Source organism: Solanum verrucosum, unplaced genomic scaffold (genome assembly GCF_900185275.1).
Source record: "Solanum verrucosum unplaced genomic scaffold, falcon-dt-bn FXZP01000079.1, whole genome shotgun sequence".
Lineage (NCBI taxonomy): Eukaryota > Viridiplantae > Streptophyta > Magnoliopsida > Solanales > Solanaceae > Solanum > Solanum verrucosum.
This window is the reverse complement of record NW_026020368.1, coordinates 4,235,663-4,259,633: the sequence shown is the minus strand read 5'-3', so window position 1 is coordinate 4,259,633 and position 23,971 is coordinate 4,235,663. Positions and strand designations below refer to the sequence as shown.

Sequence of the window (23,971 nt, the reverse complement as noted above, 5' to 3'; positions counted from 1 at the left end):
ACACTTAAATTATTTTTTTTAAAAAAAATCTTATAATTTCACATTTTTTATAGATCGATTAAACATTTTGAATTATCATTTATTGTGACTTATAATATTTTTTTACGTAGTTCACAAATATATAAATTTTATTACAAAAAAATTAAAAATTTCTGATCAAACTTAAACTGTTTAACTCTCTCAAAACGAAAAGTGTTACATAAAATGGAACAAAGTCTTATCTAATTTTTCTTTTTGGTTTTCCATCCGTGTTTGAAGTCCACGTTGAAGTCCCGACAAAATTTGAAACACGCGCTACATGATTTATTTGGGATGACACTTTCAACACGATTTTCTTCATATCAAAGGTTGAAACTTGAGAGCTTTATTTAAGGGTGAAACAATCCTTAGAGATGTCAATGGGACTAGGGGCGGGGCTGGTTATGGGGCGAATTGAACTTAATCCACAAAATTTTCAACCCATCTTGTAATCACCCGCCCCATTGTCATCCTTCGTAACCTCCAAACCCTTTGACTAAAATTTTTAATTAAAGATAATTTTTTTAATGAAATTTATACATGAATTTAAGGCTGGATTACGTTTTTGATCCATCTTAATTTCCGGACATAAGGCCCATTTTAAAATGAAAAAATTATATGAAATAACAAACTATTAATTCAAATTAAATGTTATAGCCATAGTTTATTTTAATTGTAATTCACAACAAACATCCCCTTTTTTTGTCATCTGATTCGATATACAATTAGCCATTTTATACATTTCGGTTTAAAATGTATAAAATGAGTTTGTGTTTATATAAAGCGAGAGAAAAATATATATACAAATACAAATACATATATTTTCGTCCTATACACTTATAATTATACAAATACATATCTTATTATACAAATTACAATGTATAAATGAATTTATACAAAACTGAACAATTTGTATAAAATTGGATGTTTGTAGCGAATTATAAAATCAAAAGCTCCATAGCAAACATAAAATTTGTTATGAAGCGTAATTATACAAACTATAACTATAACATACAAATATGATTTTTATGTTTGCTATATGTGAAACATTGTTCTTTTAAAATTGGATTACGTTTTTGATCCATCTTAATTTCTGGACACAAGGCCCATTTTAAAAGCAAAGATCCACTTGGTTTCAAGAGCTGGTTCGGCTCTGTTTTAAAGTGGGGAAAATTATGTTGATAAACAAATATATAATACTAGTTAATTAGTTAATATAACTACAGTTTAATTAAATAACCATTAACTTACAATCATAATTACTTAGCCAACGTCCAATTTTTTTATAATTCGACCCATAATTGTATAAATCTAGAATTTGTATAATTCAGTTCCTAATTATATATCCAAAATTTTCCTAATTGTATAGATTCAAACTTTGTATGTGCTTACCCTAGCTTGTATATAATTATCATGTTTATACATGTTATTTGTATAACTTCTGAAAAATTGCTAACTGTATAAATATAGAATTCGTATATATTTACCATGTTTGTATATTGGCAAACGAATTATACAAATGGCAAACAGATTCTATAGCAAACAAAATTATAGTTATGAAGCATAATTAGGCGAATTGTAGCTAAGGAAGCTTATTAAGTTTAATCTCTTTGCTATTTATGAAATTTCCTCTTCAAAGTAAAGTTGCAAAATAATAAAACAATATGTATTCGTGAGGAATCAAAACTTACCACAATCAGCATCTATACAAACAATGTAATTTTTTTATGAATGTATTCGAGTGACCATTCTGACTCCACCACAATTCTTTCCATAGAAATGGAAGAGTGTGGGATTGAGTGTGTTGGGTGGATGAAAGAAAATGAATTTAGAATATAACTTCTGGAACTTGTTTTTCAATTTTGAGGACTTGTTTCTAGATAAAATGCTTTTCACAACATTTTGATCAATCAAGCATTAAAAAAAATATTTACTTTATATCAAATACACCCAAAATATACACATGTTATACATTCGTCACTTATTTTTAATTTAAACAGTTAAGTGATAGTTCTCCCAAAAAGAAATAATCCAAAGAACTATAAGCAAGCAAAAGAGATACCACCAAGCAAAGTCCAAACGTATTGGCCTCCTTTTGGGCTATAAAGAGACTACTTAGTTAATTGGTCAATTCTATAATCAAACAATATTGTTTTGTATGCCCAAATGGCTCCAATATATATGACTAAGTATATTAAAATAAAAGTACTTACAAGTAAAGTAGAATAAAATTATTAAAATTAAGTTAAAATTATAACTAAGAAGATCTTTTAGAGTAATATGATTTAATTAAGTTTACGATAAAATTCAATCATAATTTATAATTAAGTTTATTTATTTTATATTACTATTATTTTTAAGATGGTGAGTTTCGGTTAGTTAATTTACTGTTATTAGAAAAAGACGTAGAGATGTGAAGAAGAAAAAATAAAGAAGAAAAGTAGAAATAGAAAATAACGAATAGAATAATTTAAAATATAACATAAATATTTTTTTGACTTATTTTTTTTTAGCTATCACACACTACAAAGAAAATAACATAATTCTCCATGCCACTTGATGTTAGGATAGTTGTAATATAATCCATCGATGACCCCCTAAAGTTGGCATCAAGTTTCACTTAGACACCTCAACTAGGTCATGTTCATTTTAGACACCTCATGTAGGGTTCTGTTGTGTCATTTTGACACTTTTTGCTGACATGTCAAAGTAAGTATGATACACTCAACAATAGCGCATGAAAGGCTTAATTTAGCCATTTTTTATTTTATTCTCTTCTTCTTCTCCATTTTTCAAGTCACCACCCCTCACCTTTTTTTCAAGCTTAAACTCCTTCAATGGAGGTCAAACTTTTTATTCAAATTCGTTTTCAAGTCATTTTTCTTCTTCTTCATTGTATTACTTTTCTAAATCTACCATCACCTCCCTCCACTTTTTGCCGGAAAAATGGATACCAACACCCATATTTTATATTTATTCTCTCTTTCTTTCTTCATCTCCCTCTTTTCTTCCCAAAAAAACAACACTAAAAAGAAAGAAGAAGAATAAATATGAAAAATAGTAAAAGAAAAGAATAGTTTTTAAAAAAAAAACACAAGAGATTTTGAGTGTAATGAAAAAATAGATTTTTTTAGAATAATATTTTTATTTTATTTACTAAATAGATTTTAAAATAATTTTAACTAAAAATAACACATGTAATCATTTAATTGATTGTTTGACATGTCATCAACGAGTGTATTACACTCTCCTTCAGTTTTTTGTTTATTGTCAGAAAAGTGTCAAAATAATATAACGGGACCCTACATGAAGTGTCTAAAATGAATATCGCTTAGTTGAGGTGTCTAAGTGAAACTTGTTGCCAACTTTAGGGGGTCACCGATGGGTTTGGCCTTCTAATATAAAGGGAAAGTTCCCTCTTTGGTGGGAGAAGCCATTTTTTTTTTGTCCTTTTAAGGCCTAGCCATTTAGTCTATTAATAGAGTAAGTGTACTTATATATATATATATATATATATATATATATATATATACATATTAATAACATAAAAAATTATATGAAATAACAAACTATTAATTCAAAATAAATGTTATAATCACAATTTCATTTAATTCTAATTTGTAATAAACACTTTGTCATTCGCCTCTCTCCCATGAATCTCGTTCGCCACTCTCCCTCGCCTACAAACACAAATGTGTATTGTATTTGTGTTTGTATAAAACGAGAGATAATTGTATATATACAAATACATATATTTTCGTCCTATACACTTATAATTATACAAATACATATCTTCTCTGCCCAATTCTCTTTTGCCTTTCTCTCTTTCGCTTTATACAATATTTTGTATAATTTGTGTATGCATAAAGCGAGAGAGAGATTTGATATACAAATACAATTGTTTTAACTCGATTCAATTGTATACAAATTCAAATTTTATGCAGATATACAAATACAAAGAACATATACATATACAAATACAATTTTCATAGACACATACATCTGATTTATATAAATCACTGCGATTTATACAAATCAGATGCCTACGATTTTATACAATCAGATGTTGCCTGTGATTTTATACAAATCTGATGCTCCATAGCAAACATATTTGCTATGGAGTGCAAATAGCAGAACAGTAGCTATAGAGCGCTAATATGATTTTTATGTTTGCTAAACCTAAAATTTACACTATATATATATGACTTGGACTTGGGCTTGGGCATGGCCCGGATCGGATCTTTAATTAAATTTAAAGATTTATTTCTTTTCGTAATTTATTTTGAACAAATTGTTTATTTAAAATTTGAATTTAATATTTAAATTTTAAATGAAACAAAAACTTTTGTATGTTCATATAGGGAGTAACAAAAGTTTTGTCTTTTCAAAAGGGAGCAACTAAAAGTTGTGATTGTTCAGAAAATGAGTGTCTCTTTCATGAAAAATCATTTGTATATGAAAGAACTTGACTATTGTGAAAAGTCATTTCTGTTCACGAAAGAGCATGACTATTATGAAAAGTCATTTATGTTCATGAAAGAACATGACTATTATGAAAAGTCATATCTTAAATTCTATAAGTACGAAGCATTCTCAGAAATAGGGAATTTCATTGCATATATGTTTACAAGCTTTGTTGTATCCTGATAGATAATTGTTTGCCATCCCTAAAAGAATATACATGCAATAGTTCTCGAAAAATAGTGATCTTTCACGCCTCAGAATTTTTAATTTTCTCTATTATTTTTCTTCCAACTCTTGACACTGTAGAATTTTCAAATACAAGATGTTAAAGACTGAAATAGAGGAAAGAAAATCTTTTTTTTCTTTAACTTTCTCATCATTTATCTTCTTTTTCTTGATTTATTTCAATTCCAAACAAAGGTTAATGAAAAAAAAAACATAATTGTTTTCAATGGGCTACTCATAAGCTTCCCACCTTCATGAAAAAAATCATAAAAACTAGAAAGATCTACTTAACAGAGTATCTAATAAATATATAATTAGTGTTGATTATATTGAACAAAATCTATGATTAAATATGGTGTAGGTTTATTTTTTGTCGAAAGTTTTTGTAGATGGTTGTGTATTTGGTATGAAACAAAAAAAAAATATCAACAGAATTTATATAATTTAGCAAATAGTATAATTTTATTCCTCGGTTAGTGCTCTGTAATGATTTCCCTGTTTTCTCTCGTAATATCATATAAGGGAACTATGAAGTAGCATATATTCTCTATTATTATACAAGAAATTTATTTTATTGCATATATTCCATCACTTTATTAATTTATTCTCACATAAATACAAACTTAATTACTTTATTATCCCAAATTTAGGAATCAGACTTATTTCAATATTGTTATAGAGATTTTTTTGTATCTTGCTATTTTTGTTGTCTTTTTATTTATTTATTTATTTTTACAATTTTACGTCGGATATTTTCTTTTAGAGTCGAGAGTCTACAAAAGCAGACTTTCTACTTCATAAAGGTAGAGGCAAGATTTACGTATATTCTACCTTCTGGTCATTCCCAGACCAGTGACGGAGCCAGAAATTTTAATAAGGGGGTTCAAAATCTGAGAAGTAAACACACGAACTAGTGGAAGGGGTTCGACATCTATTATACATACCTAAAAAAATAATTTTAACATTGTATAAATAGTAATATTTTCCGTCGAGGGGGTTCGGATGAACTCCCTAAGTATATGCTGCCTCCGCCCCTGCCCCAGACCATACATGTGGGATTGCATTGAATATGTTGTTGTTATTATTGCTACTTATATACTTTTCAATAAAGTTACAAAGATAGTTTTGTTTCTTCCTATTTTCTTGTCTCTCTTCTTACTATTCATGTTTGACAGTTATCTTTTGAGCCGATGGTCTATAGAAAACAGACTTTCTACCCCATATATTAATTCCTGACAGGTTTATTATGAGGAAGAATTATTATTGTTGAGTCAGTCAGAACTCAAACTTTTGAGGGTGTGACACGCATTAGTGTATCAATATTTCTATTAATTAGTCAACACTCTACATTCAAATTGAAGTCCTTTTTATCAGTTTCACTTTTCTAGGATTCAGTATTCTTATTTACATATTTGACTTGACATGTTCGATATCTGCTTTTTCTTGACAAAAAGGTTTGTGGAGGGTCCCAATTGAATTTTGTCAACTTAAACGTGTGATACTTTTTTGACTACTCGTTTAACATTTCAAATTTGGCAGTCGGTGGCCATTATTTGTGTGAATTACATGTTTGGGGATGGGTGGTAGCCTACTTTTCATTTGTGGGTTGCATGTGATGTGCAATGGAGAACCTTTTTTGGTTTCTTCTTCAATGATGATTAGGGAGGGATTAACTTTGTCAAATGTACTCATAAAATAAAGAGACTGTTTTCAAAAGATACTTAAGTAAATTAAAGTAGAAATGAAAAGAAAAAATGATAGTGAAGAAAAATATGACAAAAGTAGTGTAGAAGTATTTTTTAACATTTTTCATCCAAGAAAAAGATTTTCTCCATGTTGAAACTATTTACTCATGAAAATATGGGTAAATACAGGTAAACTTGTATTATACCCAACCTATTTGTTACCCAATCCATTTTTACCCTTATCAAATATGAACGGGTTGAATTATTACCCATTTTATGTTGACCCATTCTCAACCCACCCAAATTTAACCCAACTCGCTCATTTGTCATCACTATGCAGAACAAATATGCAAGGAACCATAACATCAACAACAAAATGCGATCATCTAAACATAATAGGAGTAAACAACATGTGATTATAGATATCAAAAGTCAAAAATTACATAAATAGTCCAATACACCGAATAAAAATAACCATCATATTAAGCTTATGGTAATTTTAAAAATTAAAGTAACAAGTTTCTCAGTAGGTAAGTGGAATCTAAAGAGTTAGACCTAACAAAATGGGAAGGTGGAAATAGATATTCTATAGGTACATTTTGATGACTATTGAAGTGTTTAATAATAGGTTTAAGGGTCCATTTTGGTGTATCAAAATGAAAATTAGTGTCAAGTTGATGTATTAATTATTTGGCCTTAATGATATCAATTATTAGTAACTCATGTCTTTATTATGTCATGAGTTAGTAATCTGAAGAAAAGAACTAGTCACTTACTTATTGAAATCATTAAATTACAATATCTTTTAGATTTCATATGTGACCACTTTTTTCTTTCTTATTGGAGGCTGAGACAGAGTTCACCAACTATGTCCTCTACTTTTAAGACTTTCCTTAATTCTTTCACATATGTTTGATATTGTATTGAAGTTCGACAAAATCTAAATTTGTGTCTAAAAAGCCTACATTGAAGGTAAATAATACTTAACCATTTGTACACCTCTTTTTATTTTACAAAATTGATCAAATGGAGTCCCTTTCTCCAATGAGAAGTCCTCCAGGTTCTTCTTCCCATGCTGGCTTCCCAATTATAGTTATCGCAATCATCGGTATCGTAGCTACTGGTTTATTGCTAGTTAGTTACTACATTTTTGTTATCAAATGTTGTTTGAATTGGCATAGAATTGATCTTTTGAGACGATTTTCTTTCTCTAGAAGGCAGAGTACTGTGGTAGACCCCTCAACGGTTTACTCCCCTGCACTGGAAAATCGGGGACTAGAGGAATCTGTGATTAGATCAATCCCGATTTTCCAGTACAAGAAAAGGGAAGGAAAAGATGCAATCATTGAGGAGAGAACAAGAAGTTCTTCTGAATGTGCTGTTTGTTTGAATGATTTTCAAGATAATGAGAAGCTTAGAATAATTCCAAGCTGTGCTCATATTTTCCATATTGATTGTATTGATGTTTGGCTTCAAAAAAATGCAAATTGTCCACTTTGCAGAACTAACATCTCATCGACTAAAATCCCTTATCCAAATGATAATATCACAGGCAGAGATGAAGACTATGTTGTCATAGAAATAGCAGAAAACAATCCAACATTAATATCCGGGCATAGAAATAATGATTCAAGAAATTTGATCTCAAGCATGGGGGATGAGTGCATTGACATAAGAAAAAAAGACGAAGATTTCGCAGTCCAACACATTAGGAGATCATTCTCTATGGATTCAGCTGCTGACAGACAACTTTATTTGACAGTTCAACAGATTGTACCGCAGCTAAGACAAGTTCCTGATGTTAGTCCTTGTGAAAGTAGCAGTGCCAGAGTCATCAAGAGATCATTTTTCTCTTTTGGGCATGGAAGGGGTTCAAGAAATGCAGTTCTACCAATTCATTGGGAGCCATAGTGACGTAGAAAAGGGCAGCTCGATACACTAAATTCCCCATTGTGAGCGAGGTACAAGGTAGTGTTATACAACATTTGGTCTTTTTACATGATCCTACCTTGTATTTTTGTCAGCGGTTATATTCATAGCTTGAATCTGTGCCTTCCAGGTTACAAGTATACAGTTGTATTAAGACTCCCTTTCATTTAATTAGTTTCATAGTATCTTAATTAAGTATTTTGTTGGTATAGAATATTGAGTTAAATAGATCTTTTTAGAGATTATAGAAGGATAATTGTAGATATTGAAAAAAGGAAAGTGATAAAAGTGGAAGCTAATTAAAGGTTTCTTAGCACTTACCTAGGGTGTGTTAGTTACTTGAGAAAAAGACATTCAAATTTGGCATAATTAGCTCACAAGTAAACAATTCTAACTTTGAAAGTGCACATCTACACATCTTAACTTGGTTTCAACTGACAACAAAACACTCCATCTTGTTCCCACTATGTCTCGTGGTACGTAAATTTTGAAAGTGTTTATATGATCATTTGTAAATTGGGAGTGTACAATAGAGATAAGTTGAGATATCTAGATAAACATATTCAAATTAGGACAAATTAAAATGTTTGTTTATATATTATGTCTTTACATTTTGTGTTTTCCAGCCCACCATATTTGATTATATTGTTCATATTGTATTAGAAGATTAGAGACCAGAGGGCAGGACCACTAAAGCAATATATATGATTTAACCATCATTGCTTTAACAACCTTAGACATTTCATTTATATCTTTTGGTTTTGAGTATTTTGCTTAAAGAGGCCTAAGTTAAATCATTATTGTCTCTCTTTCCTTTATTTATTTATGTATACACTTTTTCTTTAAACGAGATCCTAATATAATTTCCAATTTGTTTTTCTTACTTTTAATTTTTGCGATGACACATTTAAGATCAGTAGATTTAGCTGAAAATAAACTAGGACAGAGCCCTTAAGTTAGCTAGTATGGAGGTAGAGTGAGTTCATCTCCTTGTGATGCAAAATGACAATCACCACAGATTAGGTTAGCTAATTGTGCTTAAAAACAACTTTTTTATTTGTCTTAGTGTAATCTTGGTGTCTATTTCCAGCCTACCAACAAATTAAAGAATGATCGAGATGAAAATGGAGAAATTTCTTCTCCTTTAAATATAGGGGTAATACATAAATTGGACCCTTAACTTGACTTCAAATTATAACTTTGACCTTTAACTTTGTAAGTGCATAAATAGACACTTTAACTATCCAAAACTTAAACAAAAAAAACTCGGATCCTACCTGGCAAAATGCGTGAAATACACTCAAATTAGGCGCGTCAGATGTAAAAATACAGGGGGTCAACAGTAAAAAAAGCATTGAAAGGACAATTAAACCCTTTTTATATTTTTTTCAACAATTTTCCCCTCTTTTTTGCATTATTTGTTGTTCACTGCAAAATGCAAGTGACATTTAATAAAAAAATTTGTTATTACGAAAAAAAATTATAATGAAGTTTTTTTTTGGCAAGAAGGAAAAAGGAACACGTGTAGTACTAAATTTTTTTTTTGAGATTCAATCAATTTTTTTGTCTTTGAAATATTTCTAGCTGTTAATTACTGTAATTTATAGTACTTCTTAAGAAATTTTCAAATAATATATATTATTTCATTTGTCCGAATTTATGCGTCACCGGTAAAATTTGAAGAGTCAATCAGATCTTTTATATATTTTTATATCTTTTAAATATTTAAGTAATTAATTATCGTGATTTATAATATTTTATACAATTATTTAGTATGGTAAAAGAAATTTAAAAGAAACACGCATCCTTCAATAGTAAAATATGGGTCCCCCTTTTTTTTTACAGGTTGACCTCCTGCCTGTATAGTCTTTTTTTGTCCAGAAGAAAAAAGGAACACGTGTCGACCCCAAGGTCCTCTCTATTCCCGCTTATTATATTATATACTAGTGATGAAGAGCCCGTGCTAATAATTAATTTAAAATTTAATTTTTAACTGACGTTAAATAAATAGTTTTAAATTTTAAATTTGAATAAATTATATATATTTATATGGTAGTAAACGTTCATGTTAACTCTAAAATGAATACATCACTATTAATAAAGCTTGAAGTTTAAAGAAAAATCCTTAAATGACCAAAATAACCCTTAAACTCAATTTTAATCACAGAAAGCATACATGTCCACGGTGTGGTGGCTGATTCATCAACTAATTTTTTGTATGTTTTTTCAAAAATATTTTAGTTGCTAATTTGTTATAATTTATAAAAATCATTAACGTAATTTTCGAATAACTTATAGTATTGTTAACTTTCAATAATATATATTGTTCCATCTATTCAAATTCATGTGTCACCAATAGAATTTCAAGAGTCAACAAAAAATTTTCTAAAAAAAATATATTTTAATTATGATTTATAGTACTTTTAAATATAACGTATAGTGTGTTTGTAGGCTCTTATTAGATTGAAAAAATATTTTAAATTAGTAATTATTGTAATTAATAGTGTATATTACGTAATTTTCAAATTTGTAATAAATTTTTTTAAATATTAAGTCTAATAATTTATAGTATCTTAAATGTAATCTTTGAATACACATAAATTAAAAAAAGAAATAAGACAAATAAATTATAAATTGAATAATTGACATTTTCAAATATTAATTTACCACAAAATGAAAGTGAAGGAAGAAGTTGTGAGGCAGAAATAAAGAGAAGGGAATGGAATTAGTGAGGTGGGGTCCATATCCATTAAAAGAGATTGAAATAAATGCATGGCAAATTGAAAAGGTGTCAAATAGACAGGAAAACGGGCCCACATGCATTGAATTAGTTGGCAGCCATTGAGTGGGTCACTAATACACGTGAGAGCGTTTGCATTTCACGCTTTTGGCTCCGAAAATCGCGTGTTTATTTATTTAAAGGTAGGATAGTTAAAGTGCCTATTTGTGCATTATGAAAGTTGGAGGTCAAAGTTAAAATTTGAAGTCAAGTTTAGGGGTCAATATATGTATTATGCCTTAAATATAATAGTGATTCTATCCATCAGTGTTCAGTGTGAACTGACCTTGTTTTTCTTATCAAGATATTGCTACATCAATTTTTTCTATTTGACCAGAAAGAAAACAAATTTATTTTATTTTTGCCAGAGGATATTTGAATTTGGTTTGGATTATAATTCGTGTAGACTTAATTTCATGCACGGAGATAGTGTATCTATATAGGGTTGTTACTTTTTCTGAAAGATTGTCTTTTTTTCAAAAGAGTTGTGACTTTTACCCTTTAATTTATTGGCTATAAATAGAAGGATTTTTTAAAATTATTTTCTGCATTGAATTCTTCCCTTCATCTGCATACATTTCTTACAAAACAAAATCGATCGATCGATCGTGTTTTGCTGTCTTTTTGAGTTCATTGAAATTATCGAAATTTAAGGTACCGCTACTTCTTTAATGGTTAATTCATTTTATCTTGAGAGAAATTAATCAACAACCTCGAATATTTGAGGGATTAAATTATTTCTTAAGGACACACAGTGAATTATGCAGACTCAGATAGTTCTTTTCTTCAACTTCTCACTTACTACCGCGCTTGTACATACAAATATCTCATCACATGTAACTACTTCGAAGATGGTTCCTTCTCCCTATTGTATAAATACTCTAATATTATGAGATGAGCTAATTAAAGTGACATAAACAAAAATGATACAATCGATCCTAGCTTGCTTGAAATTAAGATGTTCTGTTATATATGCGGTTAAAAAATTGCACATTTCTCTTGATCATCATATTATAATCCGAGCAAGGTCTTTTCGTAATAGATGAGCTTTCAAATTGTAATTTGTGGTATACGACGTAGATCGATGTGAATGATTTTCTTCTTGCCAATCGATATATATATAGGCCAGTAGCTGCTCTTAGCTTTCTGAATAAATTAAATGTCCCCAATTCGTTTACTAACTGATTTTCAATTTAGCAAGACAGATTATTTAAGCAATCAATTGCAATTTTGATTTTTTTTTGAAGAAATAGCCAAGACAAAAAAGTTTCAAAAGTTATTCAAACTCTAAAACGTGGTTGACGTATTATTCCTTATTTTGTTCATTGGAGCATGTAGAACTAGAACTCAAACTAGAAACACTTAGATAAAAGCCCGATGCACAAAGTATCCCAAGTGATGTTATGTGGACAATGTATTCTAATGCAAGCACTAGTGACTGCATCTGCGAATCAAACAACCTATGGGACAACTTTATTGTTGCTCTCAGGCTCCCCTTTAGACTCTTAATAAAAGAGATATCAATTTCCTATAAGATATGTAAAAAATGAGTTGACTATCTGTCACGACCCGAGTCTACACCCTGGACGTGGCTGGCACTCAAAGACCATTGATGGTCCCCAAGCAAACCCTCATCCTGGCTGATTACAAGTGGAAGACTAACTCAAGCATGCAAAAGCTTAAAAATTGAATAAAATTCATGAAACTCAAAAATACTAAGCTTTAACTCAAATGAAAAACTCTGAATAAAATAATATATTCAACTCGCCATAAAATAGGCAACTTAAGTCTTCAAAACATTTAACAAAATAAACGAACAAACTTCTGAAAATCTAATGTCTATCTATGAAGCCTCTAACTAACAAAGATGGAAGTCGGGACAAGACCCACGACATCCTAACAAAACTGAAAAGTAAATGAAATCCTCCGGAAGCAAGGAGGCTCACCATAGCTAACTCGAACTTCATGTGGTATCAACGAAACTCATGTTGATGATCCCAATTACCTGAATCTACATCATGAAAGGATGCAGGCCAATTGGCTCAGTACATGGAATGTACGAGTATGTAAGGGGAATTCTAAAGCATAAACATAAGCTTGAAACTTGATAAAAAAAAAGGAAAACATACTTACCTCTTCTCAAATTTACTCAACTCAAGGAATACTCAAAACTACGCAAACTTACTCAACTTAGAAGTACTCAAGGATAAGATACTCAACTCAGTAATAAGGTTCTCAACTCAGTGAAAGTCAATAATAAGGTACTCAACACAATGAAGCACAGATCAACTCAAGATACTCAACTCAATATAAGGCAACAATAAGAGATGCAAAAGTTTTTAAAACAACAGAAATCAACTCAATGCATTTAAGAATACAATATACTCATTTTTGTATATATAAAAATACAATAATACTTTGTGGGAGCTTCTCAAACCGACAAGCACCACTATAAGCCTAAGTGATGATATAACGTCTTGCCCACTGTCACGCCCCGAGCTACCCCTGAGACGCGCACACGGGACCTAGGACCACAAGTGATCCCAAGCTAACCCTGTTGGCATGATCATGAGCATACTAAAGATAATATACTGATGCGGAAGCTAATTCATAAATAAATCTGAAAAGATGGGGAATACCCATATACTATAACTGAATATATCAAATCTGAGAGTTTAATACAAAAGAAATATCAAACTCAAAACACTAAGCTGAATCTAACTATGTCTGAAATAAGCCTCTAAACTGACTAGAAATGTTGGGACATGCCCCAACTAGGTCTAGCAAAACTAAAACTAAAGACTAAAAGCGATAAAGATAAACATGTCACTAGTCCTCGAAGAATGATGACTCACCACTGATGTTGCTGAACTGAAGATCGGGAACCGATCTAAGCGTGATTTGGATGCTGAGAACCTGAACCTACATCACGAGAAAATGTAGCGCACGTATGCGTCAGTACTTGAAGGGTACTGAGCATGCAGGATAGAGTAAAGCTGAAATAACATATAACTGAACAAAGCAATAAAGCAATGAAATCATCTGAACATGATATAGATACTGAAATTACTGAATACTGAGCTAACTGATGCAATGACCAAATTTATAACATGTTGAGACTGAATACTGACTGTACTGAAATATGGTCAAAGCAATAAAGTTTGAATGAACTGTGGGAGCAACTAATAATCGACATAAAACCACATGAGCTAAATGTGGAGTCCGATGTATACGCCCCATCGAGAGGACCCAATATACCCTGCCAGAGGTATAGAGGCATGCTGGCGTGATCACTAAATTGATGTTGCCCACAGAGGGGACTTACACCTACGTGGCTCGTAGTTCTAGGACTATATGGGTACGCTGAACCCTAGTCCAACTCGGTATTATGCTACTCCCAATGAATTAAGTAGTTAACTAGTTATGACTGAATTTATGTAAATACTGGATAGCTCGAAACTGAACATGCAAACTGAGAATGCAACAATTAATCTGATAATGATGCATTCATGAACTGAGGCATGTATAACTGAATACTGAAATATCTGGCCTAGCATGTGTAATTCAAGAATTAAAGAAATACATAGCTAGGGTTCTGAAATTCATGCGATAAACTGAGCAATAACATGATAATCTGATTTGGAATATTTAAATAACTAATTTATGATGATCTGTTGAAATTCTAAAAACCCTAGGTCTATTAATAAACATGGAATCAAGAATCTGACTGAATTCTAGGGACCTAATGGGCGAAAGGAACCCACTAGTGAAATCCCACATACCTGGTGACGAATTCCACGGAGAAATCTTTTGATTTCGGGGCTGGAACTGATGGAACCTTGATGCGTTCTTGAACTAGGGTTCTTGACCTTTTTCTCCTCTCTTGATTCTAATTTTCTAAGTTTTGATTAAATGTTTTGACTTAGGTAAGTTCTAGTTATGTTTCTAGGCTTAAACTGATTAAAACCTCATGATTTAGGGTCTAAACGACGTATCTTAAGGGTTAAATGAAATAGGAAAAGACCAAAAGACCCCTGAATTAACTGCTGTCGGAGTGACTGACGGAATGGACGTACGGTCCGTCAATCAATCGACGGTCCGTCGATTGGGTCTGTAGGTCGAGTTTGCTCGATAGGGCTTCACTAAAACGGGCATAACTCTTTACTCGGAGGTCGGATTTAGCAAACTCGGTGGCGTTGGAAATATAATTCAATTATCTATCTAAACATAGGTCATCGGACACATAATTCATTTTGTGCTAAGAGTTATAGCCATCTGAAGTTGACCAATCAATATATTTCAGCTAACTGGCTGTTGACCCTCATCTACGGTCAGACCTACGGACTGTGGATCGAATGACGGTCCGTGCTGGTCAACCGTAGTTTGTGTCAGATGCTGGTAAGGGAAATCTTGATCCACGGACACAGATCACGGACCGTGGTCTGATCTACGGACCGTGGGTCTATCCGTGAGTTGGGACTTAGCCAAATTTTCTGACTGAGTTCTGGGGAAGTTTTCTGTCATGAACCACGGACCTACAGGACAGACCGTGAGTCCATCTACGGTCAGTGGATGGTGTCCGTGAGTGCCACCTGTAACACCAGAAATCTGAAATCTCTATTTTTGGATACGGGGTGTTACATTATCTCCTCCTTGGGACCATTCGTCCTCGAATGAAGACTAATCTAGCTGAAATAGAGAGAGAGGGCTGCAATCCCTACCACTAAACACTGAGAACTGAATTTCTGACTGAACTGAGTTCCAAGACCATGCAAATACGCTGAAAATGCAAGTACAAACTGAAGGAACATGATTCTAAGACTGAATTTTCGCATGAATGACTGAAAAACTGAAGAGGAACTATTACCTCAAGCTGGAATGGAATCGGAAGGAAAGAGGTGAGGGTACTTGGACTTCATGGTTGCTTCTGCTTCCCAAGTAGCTCCCTCTACGGACTGACTCCTCCACAAAACCTTGACTGAAGCGACTTCTTTATTTCTCAACCTTCTAACCTGACGATCGAGAATCTCAACTGGTACATCCTCATATGAAAGACTATCTTTCACGGCCATACTCTCTAATGGTACTATGGATGCTGGATCACCCACACACTTCTTCAAAAGAGAAATGTGAAAGACTGGATGTACTGCTGCTAAGTCTGCTGGCATCTCTAACTCATAAGCCACTTTACCAATCCTTTTCAAGATCCGGTAAGGGCCTACATATCTGGGACTGAGCTTCCCTTTCTTGCCAAATCTCATCACCCACTTCATAGGTGACACTTTCAGGAAAACCCAATCATCAACTTGGAATTCTAGTTCCTTTCTTCTCACATCTGCATAAGACTTCTAGCGACTCTGAGAAGTCTTAATCTCTCTCTAATGAGTTGCACTTTTTCCATAGCATCAAGGACCGAATATGGTCCTATCAAGGCTGCTTCACCTACTTCAAACCAACTAACTGGAGATCTACATCTACGCCCATACAATGCCTCATAAGGGGCCATCTGAATACTGGAATGATAACTATTATTGTAGGCGAACTCAATAAGAGGAAGGTGATAATCCCAACTACCCTTGAAGTCGATCACACAAGCTCTCAACATGTCTTCTAAGCCTTCTTTCTACTTCAACATCAACTTCGTCTGTGGATGAAATGTTGTGCTAAGATTAACATGAGTACCAAGACCTTTCTGAAATGACTTCCAGAAATGAGATGTAAACTGAGGACCTCTATCTGAGATGATAGACAAAGGAACCCCATGCAACCTCACAATCTCATTAATGTAAAGCTTGGCGTAATCCTCTGCCGAATCTGTAGTCTTGACCGCCAAAAAGCGAGAGGACTTAGTGACCCTATCAACAATCACCCAAGTGGAGTCATGCTGTCTGCGAGTACGACCTGTGATGAAGTCCATGTTGATCACTTCCCACTTCCAAGTAGGAATGTCAATCTCTTGAGTCATACCTCCTGGTTTCTGATGTTCTACCTTGACTTGCTGGCAATTGGGGCACTTAGCCACAAAGTCTGTTATATCTCTTTTCATACCATTCCACCACTAGACTTCCCGCAGATCACGGTACATCTTAGTGGCGCCTGGATGAATAGAATATCTGGAATTGTGGGCTTCTGCGAGAATATGTTGTCTCAATTCACCCACATCAGGAACACACAATCTACCTTGATAGCGAAGTACACCATCTCCCCCTTGGGAGAAAACCTCCACTCTCTGATTGTGGACTGCACCCTTAAGTTCAAGCAAGATTGGATCACTATCTTGCATTTCCTTAACCTCTACTACCAAAGAAGATTCTGCCCCATTCTGAACCGTTACACTACCATCTGATATGCTCATAAGACGAACTCCTAGGCGAGCAAGTCTGTGAACATCCTTTGCTAGCTCTCTCCTTTCTTCCTCAACATGTGCTACACTACCCATGGATAATCTGCTAAGAGCATCTGCTACTACATTCGCCTTAACCGGATGGTAATGCACACTCATATCATAATCTTTGAGGAACTCAAGCCACCTTCTCTGGCGAAGATTCAACTCTTTATGGGTGAATACATACTGAAGGCTCTTATGGTCTGTGAACACATCTACATGAACACCATACAAGTGGTGTCTCCAAATCTTGAGTGCAAACACCACTGCTGCAAGCTCGAGGTCATGAGTTGGATAATTCTTCTCATGTACCTTAAGTTGTCTGGAAGTATAAGCTATAACCTTACCTCGTTGCATCAACACACAACCTAGGTTGACTCTGGATGCATCACAATAGATCACATAACCATTTGAACCCTCTGGTAGAGTCAAGACCGGAGTTGTAGTCAACCTAGTTTTCAATTCTGCGAAGCTTTTCTCACAATCATCTGACCATTGGAACTTAACCTTCTTCTAAGTTAACTTAGTCAATGGAGAGGCTATGGATGAAAATCCTTCCACAAACCGTCTGTAATAGCCTGCTAGACCTAAGAAACTTCTGATATTTGTAGCAGAGGTAGGTCTGGGCCATTGTTTCACTGCTTCAATCTTCTGGGAATCTACTCGAATTCCTTCACTAGACACAATATGCCCAAGGAAGGTAATTGATTGTAACCAAAACTCACACTTGTTAAATTTTGCATATAACTGGCGATTTTGAGAGTTTGTAGAACAACTCTCAAATGACTTGCATGTTCTTCCTCATTCCTAGAATAAATGAGGATATCATCAATAAAGACGATAACGAACAAGTCCAAGTACTGCTTGAACACTCTGTTCATCAAATCTATGAAAGCTGCAGGAGCATTGGTTAGTCCAAATGACATGACTACAAATTCATAATGACCATACCGAGTTCTAAAGGCTGTCTTCGGAATGTCACTATCTATGACTCTAAGTTGATGATAACCTGATCTGAGGTCTATCTTTGAGAAATGACTAGCACCCTGAAGTTGGTCAAACAAGTCATCAATCCTGGGGATAGGATACTTATTCTTGATTGTGACTTTGTTCAACTGCCTATAGTCAATACACATTCTGAGAGAACCATCTTTCTTCTTCACGAACAACACTGGTGCACCCCTTGGCGAAATACTGGGTCTGATGAAACCCTTATCTAGAAGGTCTTTCAACTGCTCTTTCAATTCCTTAAGCTCAGCTGGAGCCATTTGTAAGGAGGGATAGAGATAGGCTGGGTATCTGGAAGGAGATCTATTCCAAAGTCTATTCCCCTTTCAGGAGGAACTCAGAAAGATCTTCTGGGAACACTTCTGTAAACTCACTGACTACAGGAACTGATTCAAGAGTGGGGATTCAGAACTAGAATCCTTAACCCGAACTAGATAATAGAGACAACCCTTAGAGATCATCTTTCTGGCCTTAAGGTAAGAAACGAATGACCATAGGCGCTAAGCTACTACCCTTCCATTCTAAGATTGGTTCGTCTGGAAACTGAAAGCGAACAATCCTAGTTCTACAATCAACTGAGGCATAACATGAATGTAACCAATCCATGCCTAGAATGACATCGAAGTCTACCATTTCTAACTCTACAAGATCTACTGAGGTGACTTTCTGAGAGACTGATGACAAGGCAATTTTCTGTATACCCTCTAGCTGATAACTGGGTCACCGACTGGAGTAGAGACTGAGAAGGGTTCTGAAAGAAGTTTCTGGCTAACACTCAATTGGACTGCTATGTAAGGAGTTACAAGAAGGACCAAAGTAGCCCCCTGAATCTTTCCCACTAAGTGAAACCATTACGTGAGCCACATCCTTGAAGCTGGTAGGATGCCAACTCCAACCCTACCATTACTAGTCATTTGCATCACTCCCAAAGATCTTCTTGACCTCATCAAATGAAAGTTCTCGTGGGTCTTCACCAACCTTGTGACCCCTAAAACTCAAGCGGATTCATCCTTATAAAAATCTACAAACTCTAGCTTGCCATTGATCCACCATTTCTATTAGTAGGAACTGGAACTTGCTGATTGTTCTCGTTGTCATAACCTGAGCCAAAAGCTGAATTGGCATTTCGAAACTCTACATTCAAAAACTTCCTGATCTGGGACTAGAGGAACTGTGTTAGCATTGTGTGCATTAGCATTCCTTGCTAAGCTCTATGAGAAGGATGATCCTTAAGCACATAACGATCAATTAGAAAAGAGGTCATACTAACTCATGATAAGAATAATCAAGAAAGTGGAGTTTTTTTAAAACATTTCATAGCTCCCTCTCATTAGATGTGGTGCACTTCACACTATGAAAAGGACTCTACTTAGTGCGGCTTTTCAGACATCCTAGGACACTTAAACCTAATGCTCTGATACAATTTGTCACGCCCGAACTACCCCCGAGACGCGGACACGGGACCTAGGATCACAAGTGATCCAAGCTAACCCTCTAGCATGATCATGAGCATACTAAAGATAATAAACTGATAGGAAGCTAATTCATAAATAAATCTGAAAAGATGGGAAATACACCATATACTATAACTGAATATATCAAAATCTGAGAGTTTAATACAAAAGAGATATCAAACTCAAAATACTAAGCTGAATCTAACTATGTCTGAATTAAGCCTCTAAACTGACTAGAAATGTTGGGACATGCCCCAACTAGATCTAGCAAAACTGAAACTAAAGACTAAAAAGCAGTAAGGATAAACATGTCACTAGTCCTCGAAGAATAGGATCACCACTGATGTTGTTGAACTGGAAGATCGGGAACCGATCTAAGCGTGATTGGATGCTGAGAACCTAACCAACATCACGAGAAGATGTAGCGCACGTGTGCGTCAGTATTTGAAGGGTACTGAGCATGCAGGATAGAGTAAAGCTGAAATAACATATAACTTAACAAAGCAATAAAGCAATGAAATCATCTTAACATGATATAGATACTGAATACTGAATATTGAGCTAACTGATGCAATGACCAAATTTATAATACAGAGCTGAATTGAGTAACTGATGCAATGAAATTATAACTAGAGACTGATAATGATGTCTAAATGGCAATGCAAAAGGTCTGACTGAACTGTGGGAGCTACTAATAACCGACATAAAAACCACATGAGCTAAATGTGGAGTCCGATGTATACGCCCCATCGAGAGGACCCAATATACCTGCCAAGGTATAGAGCCATGCTGGCGTGATCACTAAACTGATGTTGCCCACAGAGGGGACTTACACCTACGTGCTTGTAGTTCTGGGACTATATAGGTACGCTGAAAACCTAGTCCAACTCGGTATTATGCTACTCCCAATGAATTAAGTAGTTAACTGGTTATGACTGAATTTCTGTAACTACTGGATAGCTTGAATTGAACATGCAAACTGAGAATGCAAACAATAATCTGATAATGATTCATTCATAAACTAAGGGCATGTAAAACTGAATACTGAAATATCTGACCTAGCATGTGTAATTCAAGAACTAAAGAAATACATCGCTAGGGTTCTGAATTATGCGATAAACTGAGCAATAACATGATAATCTGATTTGGAACATTTAAATAACTAATTCATGATGATCTGCTGTAATTCTAGAAACCTAGGTCTGTTCATAATCATGGAATCAAGAATCTGACTGAATTCTAGGGACCTAATGGGCGAAAGGAACCCACTAGTGAAATCCCACATACCTGGTGACGAATTCCATGGAGAAATCTTTCGATTTCGGGGCTGGAACTGATGGAACCTTGCTGCGTTCTTGAACTAGGGTTCTTGACCTTTTTCTCCTCTCTTGATTCTAATTTTCTTAGATTTTGATTAATGAATTGACTTGGATAAATTCTAGTTATGTTTGTAGGCTTAAACTGATTAAACCCTCATGATTTAGGGTTTAAACGACGTATCTTAGGGGTTAAATGAAATAGGAAAAGACCAAAAGACCCCTGGATTAGCTGTTGTCGGAGTGACTGATGGAATGGACCTACGGTCCGTCAATCAATCGACGGTCCATCGATTGGGTCCGTAGGTCGAGTCTGCCCGGCAGGGCTTCACTAAAACGGGCATAACTTTTTACTCGGAGGTCGGAATTTAGCAAACTCGGTAACGTTGGAAATATAATTCAATTATCTATCTAACCATTGGTCATGGGACACATAATTCATTTTTTTGTAAGAGTTATGACCATCTGAAGTTGACCCATTAATATTTTTCTACTAACTGGCTGCTGACCCTCATCTACGGTCAGACCTACGGACCATGGATCGAATGACGGTCCATGCTGGTCGACCGTAGTTTGTGTCAGAGGCTAGGTAAGGGAAGTCTTGATCCACGGACACAGCCACGGACCATGGTCTGATATACGGACCGTGGTCTGATATACGGACCGTGGGTCTGTCCGTGAGTCGGGACTTAGCAAAATTTTCTAACTGAGTTCTGGGGAAGTTTTCTGTCATGAACCATGGATCATGATTCCATTTACGATCCGTGGATGGTGTCCGTGAGTGCCACATGTAACACCAGAAATCTGAAATCTCTATTTTCGGATACGGGGTGTTACAAACAGCAATCATTTTGTTCTCATCAATCAATGTTAACTGATCAATCCGCTTGCGAACCCACTCAGCATCACTCAATTCAGCTTCTGGGATGATTCTCAATGAAAGTATTTCAACTTGTACAGGTATAACTGCCTCTGTTCCGTATACTAGCAAATATGGAGTAGCTCTGATTGATGTCCTGGCAGTCGTTCTGTAACCAACAAAGCATATGGCATCTCTTGTGCCAACCTCTGCGATTATCAATCATTTTCCTCAAAATCTTCTTTATGTTCTTGTTGGCGGCTTATATAGCTCCATTCATTTGGGGACGTAGGCAGTTGAGTTCCGGTGAGTAATCTTGAATTGTTCACATATTTCTCTCATCAATGACTATTGAGATTCGCTCCATTATCGGTGATGATGGATTCTGGCACTCCAAACCTACATATCAAATTGTTGCGAACAAAATCACTACAACTTTCTTGGTCACGACTTATACGAAGCTGCTTCTACCCATTTGGTGAAGTAGTCAATGGCAACCAAAATGAATCTGTGTCCGTTAGAGGCGGCTGGCTCTATCAGACCAATGACATCCATGCCCCAAGCTACAAATGGCCAAGGTGAACTCATAGCATTGAGTTCATGGGGCGGGACACGAATCAAATCTCCATTCACTTGACATTTATGACACTTCTGCACAAACTTGCAACAGTCATGTTCCATAGTCATCCAAAAATAACCGGCGCGAAGGATCTTCCTCGCCAAAGTGAGCCCATTCATGTGAGTACCACAAACTCGGCATGTATCTGTTCAGAAGCTTTGCAGCTTCATTAGCATCAACGCATCTGAGAAGACCTAAATCTGGAGTCCTCCTATAAAGGATTTCCCCACTTGCAAAGAAATTGAGGGTCATGCGGCGTATCGACTTCTTCTGGTTGAACGTTGCATTCTCAGGATAAGTCTCGTCCTCTAAATACTTCTTGATATTAAAATACCAAGGCAACCATCTGGTTCCGCTTCAACATGCGAACAATGGACAGGATGCTCTTTTACCTCTATATCACTGGATCAATATAACTTGTATCTGGATGTTTAATCATTGAGGCGATGGTGGCAAGAGCATCAGCCAACTCATTTGTGTCCTGGGAGTGTGTCGGAACTCAATCTTGAAATCTTTTGCACAACTTCTGTATATACTGCACGTACGGTGTGATCTTTGGGTTTTTCACGGCCATTCTCCTTGAACCTGATGAATCAAAAATCTGAATCTCCAATAACCAGCAACTCGTGAAAATTCGTATCAATTGCCATCTTTCAGACCGAGGATGCAAGCTTCATACTCAGCCATGTTGTTCGTGCATTCAAATCGGAGTTTAGCAGCCATAGGATAGTGCTGACCGGTTTCTGACACTAAGACCGCTCGATTCCTTTCCCTTGATGATTGCCGCTCCATCAAAGAACACTCTCCAACCAGGGTACGCTTCAAAATATCCTCACCCACAAATGAAATTTTCATCAGGAAAATAAGTCTTGAGCGGTTCATACTCTTCATCAACTGGATTCTCTGCAAGATGATCAGCCAAGGCTTGTGCCTTTATCGCCTTCTGAGTCACATACACAATGTCAAACCACTCAAAAGCATTTGCCATTTAGCCAACTTCCCGGTCGGCATTGCTTTCTGGAAAATATACTTCAATGGGTCCATCCTGGAAATAAGGTATGTGGTATAAGAAGACAAATAATGTCTCAACTTTTGAGCGATCCAAGTCAAAAACCATGTTCTCTCCAAAAGAGTGTAACGAGCCTCATATGGAGTGAACTTTTTGCTCAAGTAATAAATGGCTCGCTCTTTCTTCCCAGTTTCTCATGTTGACCAAGCACGCATCCCAAT

General features: G+C 34.9%; 1 protein-coding gene across 1 annotated transcript; it reads left to right on the top strand.

The window, feature by feature from the left end:
• The first annotated feature begins 7,360 nt into the window (after positions 1-7,360).
• On the top strand, positions 7,361-8,535 carry LOC125838154 (RING-H2 finger protein ATL16-like). Its single transcript, XM_049517219.1, has one exon. The coding sequence runs from the start codon at positions 7,419-7,421 to the stop codon at positions 8,301-8,303; it is 885 nt and encodes a 294-aa protein (XP_049373176.1). The 5' UTR covers positions 7,361-7,418; the 3' UTR covers positions 8,304-8,535.
• The last annotated feature ends 15,436 nt before the right edge of the window (positions 8,536-23,971 follow it).